The 11,722-nt window shown below is 36.1% G+C and overlaps 1 protein-coding gene across 1 annotated transcript in view; it reads left to right on the forward strand.

Moving 5' to 3' along the window:
* The window catches only part of ITGA1 (integrin subunit alpha 1), a 42,992-nt gene that overhangs the window by 15,671 nt on the left and 15,599 nt on the right, over positions 1-11,722 (forward strand). Inside the window, exons 9-14 of the mRNA XM_010175371.1 lie at positions 3,350-3,423; positions 5,290-5,434; positions 6,591-6,733; positions 8,048-8,191; positions 9,582-9,836; positions 10,271-10,401. Coding sequence (XP_010173673.1) covers positions 3,350-3,423; positions 5,290-5,434; positions 6,591-6,733; positions 8,048-8,191; positions 9,582-9,836; positions 10,271-10,401 — 892 coding nt within the window. The remainder of the gene's footprint in view (positions 1-3,349; positions 3,424-5,289; positions 5,435-6,590; positions 6,734-8,047; positions 8,192-9,581; positions 9,837-10,270; positions 10,402-11,722) is intronic.

Genomic DNA, 11,722 nt, shown 5'->3' on the forward strand with positions numbered 1-11,722 from the left:
TTAGCTTGATCAAATATTAGTATTTTCAGCTGATTATTGCTTTTTTTATTTTATATATTCTTATCTTTTTACTTTCTGGAAGATTACGTTTCTTCACTTTTGAAGCAAAGTAGTTTGTGGAGAATTCGATCTCTATAAATCCCTAAGTTTACCCTACTTAAGCTCATTCAGTCCTTCAAAGTTCATTGAACGGAGGGCTCTTTTCTTAAGTCCCTGTTTACTAGGAACAATGCACTTTCAGTGGAATAGTTGTTCAAAGAGAAATTGAAAACTTAGTCTTAAATTTGTCCTTTATATTTCTAGAAAAGTGAGAAAAATTATGGTCATTCATTAGCAGAATAAAATCTGATAGTTATACCTATTAAATATAATAGATATAAAATAAAAGTTAATCAACTGCCAGTCATGACAAGAGATGAAGGATATAAGACCTAACATGACGGGTTTCTAGACAAAGTGTATTCAAATTCAAGGTTCAAGCTCAACCTTTTGAACAATCAGATGCTACTGGAAGGGATGGTCTCACTTTGTCACACTACTCCTTGTCCCTTATAGCAATCAGTAGCCGTTAGACACTGCCTATCTGTCACATGAAACCTGCCGCTGAAGTGAATGCTTTATATCATGAGATCTAACCCCACCACTGACTTTTGTAATTAATTCCTCTAATTATAAGAAAAAAATAAAAACATTTGAACATTAAACAAGTTCTGTAGCTTAATAAAATATTTTTAAATATATTTTTAAAAAATGTAGTTATGTTGACAGTGGTGAAACTAACTGATTTAATAGTATAAACGTTATATGTTTATACGATAGTCAGCTCTTGAGATGACTAATCCTCATCATCATGTCCTTCAGTATTTTGGTACTTTAAGCATATTGTACCTCTTTAAGTATCAACAAGTTCTGCAGTACTCCTTGCTTGAATTCAGCTTTAATTTTCTTCAAAAGCTGCAGTAACAAATATGTACTTCTTGGATATTATTACTTTTTATTTAACATAAACCTACTGTAAACTTTTAGAGTGTTTATGCCCTTATATATTTGTCTCTATCTTTAATTTTTATTTTATATAGACTTGGTTGTTTTACAAAAAATATATATTTCAAGCAAAAAATGTGGAAAATTATATTCATGTTGTAAGAAATCAGCTAGGTGGTTTCACCACTCCCAAAAGGCTTCTTGATTTCCACAGTTTCAGTAGGAACTCAGAGTTGTGCAGAGATTTCTATATAAGACACCTGTGATGCAAGACAAGAAAAGTCACCTCCTCCACCTGTGAAAGTCCCAGAAATCACATAATCTGGCTGCAAGGGAATCAGAATTGAAACTGAAAATGGGATCTTAGCTTTTTGTCAGAATATAGCAAGGTTGAGTTGTTCCAGTGAGTTGCTAAGGCTGGAGCTAGAACATACTGACTAAATTAGTTTCTGTTGATTCTTCAAGCATGATTTCCTGTCACCTCCCAAAGTATTTCAGGAGTTATTCTAGATTTCCAACTGTGTTCACGGATGCTTTTTTTTTTTTTTTTTTTTTTTTTTTTGAAGGGAGAAAACAGATTAATTCTGTTCCAAACAGCTTTCTGGTGACAATCCAGTTTATTGGATATAGTATGTAACATGGAGGTCACAGGAACCCTGATTCTTGAAATTCTGCATCTGAATCTGTTTAAATTCTCAACCTAAATAGCCTTTTGCTAATATAGTAGTACACTTTACTTGTTTTCTTGGATTTATTGTTTTCTTTTTGGTTTTGGCCTTTAAAAAAATGCAAAGAAGAACTGAGAGAGAGTTGAAAAATCAAATCCAACAAAAACCCATACTTGACAGCCAGTGGATTTTTATACATAATCTTTTTCATATGCCTCTGTGTCTCATGGCATGAACTTCTGGTTTTAACAGCAATTTTATGTTTTATCCAACCCGTAGGCAGACACAAATGTTTTTTCACAAAATACCCTTTGTAGGATGCTTGGCAGCTTGAAACTCAGTGGAAAGTTATACTGAGAGCTGTTATCTAAGCAGCATTCAGAACTGCACACACCAACAGTACTGGCATTGTCCTCTGCCTCAGACTGTGAGATTCCTGTCTTTCTCAGCTCCTTAAGGAGCATCCTTTACTGGATGAAAATACTTTTTATCAGCAAATGTGCAACTTAAGAGTTTTATGCTTAAAAAGGACTTTTTTGGACTTAGCAAAGCAGATACATCTTGTGAAACACAATGGCCTATGTTTGTGTGTCAAACATTTTGTGTTTGAGATCATGTCTACTTCCTACGACCCGCTATAAATCCCAACAATGAGCAAAGACATCATGTCCCAGAGAGCAACCTCTGTGGTTTAGTTGCTGAGTATCAAAAGTTCAGTATTATTTAATAGTCCAGATGCTTGAAATTCATGTAGCCATGGCTTGCTATGCCTCAGTTTCATTCACAGAGTTGGAGGTTCACCTCAGCTCTCAGCTGGTAGCAAATCCTGAACTCCTCCTGGACAAGCATCAAAGCAGATTTCACAGATCCCCTCTACTGCTTGTTACTCTATCTTGGTCCTATGGAGGAATCAATATGCAGAATATAGCTACCTTACTTGTGATGCTTGAGGTGGCAAAATAGTCCTTGTGTATTGCTTTTAAGTAGAGGAAGAGGCAGATCTTTCTCTTCCTCGATGATATTTCAAGTGTACCTGGGAGCAAAGCAGCCCATCAGAGTTTAATAACCTGATAAGATACTGAAACTAGTACAAAATCACCTGATAACTTTTCTATTCAAAGTCACTTAAGAGAAACAGGAAGATTTTCATGTAACTTTCTGGGCAGGATTATAGTTCCCAAGCCCTTCCCTGAGGCTTATGAATCTTGGAGAGCTGAGATTTTCCTATGTTGTTTTTTACAAAGGTTCATACAAACATCAAGTGTTTTTCATTTAAAGTTCTACCAGCTGCCTACAAATTTTTAGTTGCTTGAATACAAGGACAGGGTTACATGGCTGATGTTTTATTGTTCACTTAGCTCAAGTGGAAAATGGCTTAACCATATTAATCAAACATTCCAAACATATTTACCATCAGCCTGAGGTCAAATCTGGTCAGTTTTAGCCCAGAAATATTTCTTGGACAAGTTCTGAGACATGATCTTAAAATGGAAACTCTCATACTTTATGGTAGCATTTATCACAGATCTTGATTTCTGTATTTATTATAAAAATCTGTGGCAAAATATATTCACTGAATATTCTAGTCAATTATGCTATCCTTTACTATTGTATGAGTATTTTCATTACAATATTCAGACACATTTTTCAGGTTGAAACAAGTTTAATTTTGAAACTTAATTTTTTCTGTTTAATAGCAACAACAGACCAGCAGGCAGCATCATTTGAAATGGAAATGTCTCAAGCTGGTTTCAGCGCTCATTATTCTCAGGTAAACCAACTGTTTGAAAATAGGAGTCCTTTTACAAAATAGATTTTTGTTGGTAATGGCATGAATTCAGAATGAGTATTTCATAATTCGTTTTACAGTCCTGTTTGCTGTGGGAAGTTTTAGTGTTTCCCATAATCCAGTTATTTTTTTGGAAAATGTATGTAAAGAAAGATTATAAACAATGAAAGCTTAAAAAAATAAGTAACTGTCTTCACATGAACTCTAAATTTAATGCTTCCATAGCACTTTCTATCAGGATAATGGTCTATAATATGTTAAGAAAGACAGAGAAAGACTTTTACCAGGGCCTGTAGTGACAGAACAAAGGACGAAGGTCAACTGAAAGAGGGTAGATTTAGATTGGATATAAGGAAGAATTTTTTTGAATGAGGGTGGTGAGACACTGGAACACATTGCCCAGAGAAGTGGCAGATAACCCCTTCCTGGAAGTGTCCAAAGTCAAGTTGGATGGGACTTCGAGCAATCTGATCTAGTGCAAGATGTCCCTGCCCATGGCAGGGGAGTTGGACTAGAAGATCTTCAAAGGTCTCTTCCATCCCAAACCATTCTATGATTCTAAGAACTATAAGACTGTTCTCTCTAGGTATTAGGTTGATACTGCATTGATATTGCATTGTATTGGTGAAATTGAGACAGAAGATATATAAAAAAGATATTTCTGTCATGGATAGGATCTTCATTTTTAGTAACACAGTATATATATTCTTAGTTCTGTTAACATGTTGAATGCCACACTTCTCAGGGGTTAAATATTTATTAAACTAGGATACAAAAATCCCTGGGATTTGTATTAGCAAAAAAATCACTCCCTACATATTTTATTTATTCTTGAAAAATCAAAAAGTATCAATTATGATGATCTGCTCAGTGTATAAAAATGAAATTAAAATTTTGAATAAGATCAAAAGAACTCGGACTACTCAAGCTTTAAAGATACTGGAAAGTAGTGACAGTGGAAAAGAGTACAATAGGACAGTAACTGAACTGAACAAACACCGAGCAATCCAAGACAAATTGGCATGCATACAAAAAACTTCAACATGGCTTTGTATAAAGCTCAGCATATCACTAGTAAAAAAGAGAATAAAAGACCTTCATTATGTTTTAACATAAATACTTTATTGTAGAAGTACTCTCCATTCACTTTTACTGCCTGCACTACATTACACATGATGCTTCAGGTGGTGTATCATCCTTAGAAACAAGTATTATCCTGACAGGGAGCACAAGGATTATTTATATGATTATATATTTAGTAGACCATATTCTTGAAGTTCACAAACAACTGACCTACAATCATCAGCTAACCTCACTTCTGAAGAGAGTCTTCAGTCCTTGCTGCATTGACAGACTCAGAGTCTCTAGTGTCTGTCTAATCTAGAAGGCTACATTCATGCCTTTAGTCGAGAAATGTCAGCAAACCATTTCTCATTGACTAAAGGCTCTTGTACAATATACAAGACACAAAGATTCAACAGAGGTTCAAGTTTCTGAAAGCTTGTCTGGGAAATGCATTTAAGTGTTGTATTCTCTGATTGTCTTTGCTAAATCACTTTTGTCTTTCTGTTTGACCTGGAATGGTGGACTGAAGTTGTAGGAGGTTAGTTTAATTCTACTGCATTTCCTCAATGGCCCTTTTTATTTATTATTTTTTTTTTATGTTGGGTGTATTTTTAGTATAAAGTAGGAGACATACTATGATTATAGGGGCCATACTATAATAGCAAAAGCAGGGCTAAATAGGTAAGTGTACAGGAAGCAATATCAAAATGTGAGCATCATGATCAATGGACATCTAAAGGTAGTTCACATAGAGAACAGGCTTTTTGTTTTTCTCTGCATAAGGACTGGATCATGCTTGGAGCAGTTGGAGCATATGACTGGAATGGCACAGTGCTCATGGTGAAGGACAGTGGTATTTCAATGCCAACTAATGATACTTTTCGTGACAGACATTCAGAAAAAAATGAACCCCTTGCAGCCTACCTAGGTAAGAGAAATAGCCCATCCTACAATACTTTCCAATGCATGCTACGAGACCTCTCTCAAATCTTATTCAAAAAGAGAATATTATCTTATATTCTAAGAGCCTGGGAAAATTTATGGTGTATAGACATGTCTACTGTATGATTTTCTTTTTCTTTAAAAAAAATTACTACTTTACAATCAAAAATCAAAATCAAAAGGCTAGTCCAAACACAGACATAAGTGTATCTAGACTTTCCTTAATAGATGTCTCGCCTGTTCAGAGAAGATTTCACAGATTCTGCTAGTATTCTTAATTTTTCTATGCCTTGATAGGTAAAAAGTTATATACAATATTCAGTCTAAATATTTGCTTAAAATTAAGCTGATTTCTGTCACTCAATGAACAAGAATGACAGTTTACCACTATCTTTTTTATAATAACATTTTACATATATGCAGACTATTGTTTTCCTCTCAGTCTTTTCTACCAAAAAGCATCAGTGCCCTTGCTCTCTCCTCTAGGATGTGCTTTCTACACCTCATGTTTCTCTTTGCTCTGTTGCCTCCCCTAAGCCATATTTTCACTGATGAAGATTCAACACTAGAATAATTTCTTTTTTTTTCCTAAGTACACTGTTTGTCTTCTTTGCAGAATGCCTCTAGCTATTTTTTTACAACTCAATTTAGTAAAGTTGTTTTAAATTTAGATATTATAATCAATAATACTTGCAACCTTGCCACAGTTTTGATTCATCTGCAAATTTTTTAAGTCTTCGTTCACCCAAGTTGTTAAATGTTGTTAATATTAAACAGAGATAGGTTCAAAATGCCCCCAGAATCACATTTGGAAGACCATCAATTTGACAGTGAGCTGGTCACAAGTGTGCTTTGAAAGCGGTTTTTCAACCAGCTATTCATGAGTTGTTTCATCACTATTATCATATTCTTACACCGTGTGAGAATGGCAAAGTCAATATGACTCACCAGCCTGTGAACAGGTTTAATAACACAGTGGTACTCATGACTCTGAGACTCTGAGATATCCAGCCCTTCTAGTTATATTAGCATATATAGGGCTAAACATCTAGATGCAGAATAAGCCTTAAGAAGCCTTAAATCACAGCAAGTATTTCTGATGCATTCTGTGTGCATTGCATCTTGACTTTTCTGTTTCTTAGGATATACTGTGAATTCAGCATTGACACCTGGAGGCGTACTGTACATAGCAGGACAGCCACGATACAATCACACTGGCCAAGTTATCATTTATAAAATGGAAGGAAGAGATGTACAAGTACTTCAGAGGTTAAATGGAGAACAAGTAAGTATGCATTCATGATTAACGTGCAAGAGGAATATGGCATGAGAAACATAAATAATTATTTCAAATGAGAACTCTACATTAGAAGAGCAAATGAAACTAGGAGTTGTAAGCTGTATCAGAAAGAAAGGTTAAATAGATGCTGTGGTATAGTAAGTGATGGAAAGTGGACTCTACAGTAGTCAGAGACCCTTAGAAATTTTCTCTTTGAGGGTTAAACCAGTGTCAAAGTGACTGTAGACATCTCTGTACTTGCAGTTTTCTCTGCTGGGTGGAAGGTATATGTCACTGTCAGGAAATGGGTGTGACATATACCCAGAAAAGCAGGATTCTATGCAAGAGCATCAGCTAGGATAGCAAGAAATACTGAATAGCTACTTGTTGTATTAAGTAGCAGCTCACTTAGATCTGTTCCTGCAGGAAAAAAAAAAAAACCAAAACAACGTGTAAATACATAATTAAAGGTGGTGGTATAATATTATGCACACGAGGGTTAAAAGACGTGCCTACTCAGGTCTCCTCAGGCTGCAGTACAAACTTCTTTCAGGAAAATTAAGGTTATCTAATTTTCACCTATAGCTGATGTTTGCAACTCAGCTAATCAATCAGTTTAAGTTTTAGAGTCAATGAAGGAAAGTAGTAATTTTTAAGGTTTGAAGGATCTGGTTTTAAGCATCTTCTGTGAGATGAAATGCAACCTGCACTAGAAGGCACTACTTCTCATGTTAAGTGTAAAGGAAATGCAGAATGTCTAGCTTAGCTGTGAAGTGAATATAATCAGATAAGTCACACACCTTGTACCTAGACTATGTATCTAGCTCTTCTTGTTTCTCTGCATTTAGTGGCAACTTGGGAATTTTGGAGATTGCCTGCATTGTGTTGTCTTGGAGCTTTTGTCCCCCATCCTACCTTTTTACCCTGGCAAGCCTAAGTCCATTGATTTTGCTCCTTCTATGTATTATTGTTGGGACTGAAGACAAAACTAGTTTCCCCAAGACATTTCTATTCAAATACTGTCTTAAGAAGTCCTACTTTCCTAGCAGGTAGAAGGCATCATTTGCACCTTTCAAACTCAAGAGAGTTCGAAGTTGAATAATCTTAAATTAAAAAAAAATCTGATAACAAACCCTAAAATAGAAAACAAGGTTCAAAAGCAAACAGAAGAAAAATATTTTCTAGATAGCAAAGAAAATTTTTGCCTAATGGTTAACATTTGACATTGTTGTAAGCAACCATACAACAGGTATCTGAATAGGAAGTGTTGCATGATGTTGCTGACTCCATGTCTGATTTATACCTTACATTTTCCTGCAGATTGGGTCATACTTTGGGGGTGTCATTACCACAATTGACATCGATAGGGACTCATTTACAGACCTTCTTGTTGTTGGAGCTCCTATGTATATGGGAACAGAGAAGGAGGAGCAAGGGAAAGTATATGTTTATGGTCTGAACAAGGTAAGGATGATGCTTATTGACCAGGAATGGAACATGGCCCTCTGTCTTCATATCCTTATTTTAAAGATATATGATAATTTGAGCTGGAGAAGATGACCTGTTGAAAATAAAGAAACATAACTTTGACAACTGAGAGTATAATACACATTATTTTTGAAAACTTTCTTCTCAAACTCTTGTTTTCCCAACTTTTTTTCTAACAGAGTATATTATATAAGCACTATATCCTGTAAGCTGCAATATGGCATAGTTGCAAATCTATAGGATTAGTTTTCTATCACATTTTCTTTTTGGTTTCACGGATTAGGGAACAGTGGGGATCATCCATCCTAAAAGTGTGTGTTCCAGTATCCTTGTGACTTGCTTACCAGCCTAGAGCTAAACCCCGTACATCCAACAGCTTTTAAACATGTCATGATTGAGGAATATGCCAGCTACACCTCAGCTTCTTAATAAATCTCTCTTTCCAATGTCTATGCATACTTTTTCTTCTTTTTCTTCTTTTAGTCCATTCTTTTAGTAGCATTGTGTTTCTTTACAACAGTTATCAAAATATGTCCTAGCAATGATGGTTTCCTAAAATACTTATGCAAGAAAAGGACCTGAAGAAACTGGATCTATTTGACAAAGAACTCTTCCAGTTTCTATATGTATGTTGCTAACAACAAATTGCTGGTTAATAGGGTTGGCAAGAAAACAAGAATTCCATGTCCTGCAGTAATTTGAAATTTGTTTTTCCTGTGCTTCCTTTTATCCATGTCCAAATAAAGAAGATGCAGCAACTGCTTGCTGCTGCTAATCTTTAGCATGGAACTCATGGGCAATCTCTTGGGAAGAATTGTTACACACCATAATGTGTGTGTGGTTTTGGTCTAGGATGCTCGCTGGACCAGAAGAATATATATGTTAAACTGGAGAGTATGTGTCTACTGAGGACAGAATTCGGTCTATGTTTAAGAGAGAAATGGTGTCTTTTGTTGTGGAATAACACTATTACCATCTGTGTTTCATCAGAAACTTGGCTTAGCTTTCAAATTCAGAGAACGCCTTTAGAACTCTTTATACTGTCTTAAGAATTAAGTGGTTTACTTGTAATAACATCCAAATATTGTTATGATACTATGCTTTCCTATGAACCTCTAACTTCAAAAAATACGCAGAAGCATCTAGATGTAGAGAGGATGTTAGAACATCTTTCCTACCTGCTGCTCAGAAAGAACTTGAATTATAGTTCCAGAATCACAGTTTCTGCTGTGGAGTCAGTCACTAGGAATAGGACGTGACTGTCTCATTTAATGCATCAGTTTGTCTTCTGAACAGGAGCTCTTAAACGCCTGCATTGCTAAAATGTTGATGGAAATCCACCAACTCTAAATCTGTTCCTTTGCAGACAAAGTTTGAATATCAGATGAGTCTCGAACCTATAAAGCAAACATGCTGTTCGCCATTGAAACAGGACACCTGCAAAGTTCTTAAGAATGAGCCTTGTGGTGCACGCTTTGGGACTGCAATTGCTGCAGTGAAGGATCTCAACCTTGATGGATATAATGACATTGTAATAGGTTCTCCCTTAGAAGATGATCATCGGGGAGCTGTTTATATTTATCATGGCCATGGCAACACAATCAGTAAAAAATATTCGCAGGTATGAAGTAAAACTTTACAGATTGGTAGCCACTGTAAGTCTACATAGAACAAGTTCTGTTTTCCCATGTCTCCCCAGCATAGCATCAAACCATGACTTTCAACTGTCATGACAGCTTAATTTTTAAAATGCTCTGTATTTTTAAACTCAGTCAGATTTAACTGAATTTGACTCTAATAATGCTAGAAAAATCTATTTGCATGTTTTTATTAGAAACCTTCTGAAATGCTCTAAGAAACAGAAAAGTAGGTATTTTGCAATTTTGAAAAATTAGAGTATGTTCATCACTATGGTAACCGTTCTAGGAGTATTGTAATGAAAGTTTAGTGTATTTAAAGAGTCTAAAAACCATATGACTGCCAACAAACGTGTCTTAAATGTTCTTATAAAATCCTTCAATATGTACTGCATAAAACTCTTAATGCTTTTCTCAGCGTATTGCATCAGGTGGAGATGGGGAAAAAGTTAAATTTTTTGGCCAGTCTGTGCATGGAGAAATGGATTTAAACGACGACGGGTTGATTGATGTCACCATAGGAGGCCTTGGTGGGGCTGCCCTCTTCTGGTACGAATACTCAACAGCAACTGTCAGGCCAGAAAATAACCATCTTGGGATACCGGTGTAACTTGCATGTGCTACTGTTGGACTGCTGTGAGGATATTGGTTTCACCTCATGCTTTGACATTTGCTGTTAATCTTCATATTTTCATATCTCTCTGGAGGAACGAGTATAAAAATGGATAAAAGTAATAAATATACGAATGTTTTAGAAACCTTTTTAGCATGGTATGAAGAGGTTGTCCTCCTAGACCACAGACTAGGAATGTTGGGGCTGTAAATCCTGGAGAAGAGAAGCCTCCAGGGAGACCTTATAGCAGCCTTTCAGTACCTGAAGAGACCTACAGGAAGGCTGGGGAGCGACTTTTTACAAGGGCAGGAAGTGACAGAACAAGGGGTAATGGCTTTAAACTGGAAGAGGGTAGATTTAGATTAAATACTAGGAAGAAATTATTTTCTGTGAGGGTGTTGAAATACTGGAACAGGTTGCCCAGAGAATCTGTGGCTGGCCCCTCCCTGGAAGTGTTCAAGGCCAGGCTGGATGAGTCTTTGAGCAACCTGGTCTACTGGAAGGTGTCCCTGTTGATGGCAGGGGCGTTGGAACTCGGTTGGAACTTCCAAACTATACCTTTCTATGTTTCTATGATCCTATATTCAAAATAGAAATGGATTCCATTTGTGGCACTAAGTGAAATAGAAAAAACCCCTGAAGTGTTCTCTTTTTCACACTATATTACATATTATCTTATTAACAATATCAAGGACAGGTTCAAATGTAAAGAGGTCACCAAGAAAACTCATTTGACTTCCTAATAAGAAAACTGGGTTTGAATTCCTACAGAAAATCTTGGAAAAAATTAAGTAAACTTTCTGGTTAACAGTGAATTAAGTTTTCTTTTACAAAAGAACATGATTCAGATGGCATATGAGCATTATATTTTTTAAAAATACCAATAAGAGATATAAACAAGGTAACATGTAATTCCTCACTCCTAAAGCACATCTCAAACTATTTCTCTCTTGTAAGGCAATTGCTAAGCCATGTCCTTGCTTTCCCTGTCCTGCTGTTCCACCTAGCTTACCTGCTAGGTGATCAAGTTTGTCTGGTCTTTCTACCATCCTCAATACCAGCTTCTCCTTACCTTCATCTGTTAGTTTGTCTTTCTAAAAGCTCCATGTGTGAACACAATAAGATGACCATTCACTGCATTGTTTAGATCACAAATCTGAAGAAAACTATTTTGCCATCTAAATTTTCTGCTGGCATACTCCATCTGGAGGCCAAAAGGGAACTGAGCCAGAGCCAGGGGAGAGGCAGGGATGCACT

Source organism: Antrostomus carolinensis, unplaced genomic scaffold (assembly GCF_000700745.2).
Source record: "Antrostomus carolinensis isolate BGI_N321 unplaced genomic scaffold, ASM70074v2 scaffold11909, whole genome shotgun sequence".
Taxonomy (NCBI): domain Eukaryota; kingdom Metazoa; phylum Chordata; class Aves; order Caprimulgiformes; family Caprimulgidae; genus Antrostomus; species Antrostomus carolinensis.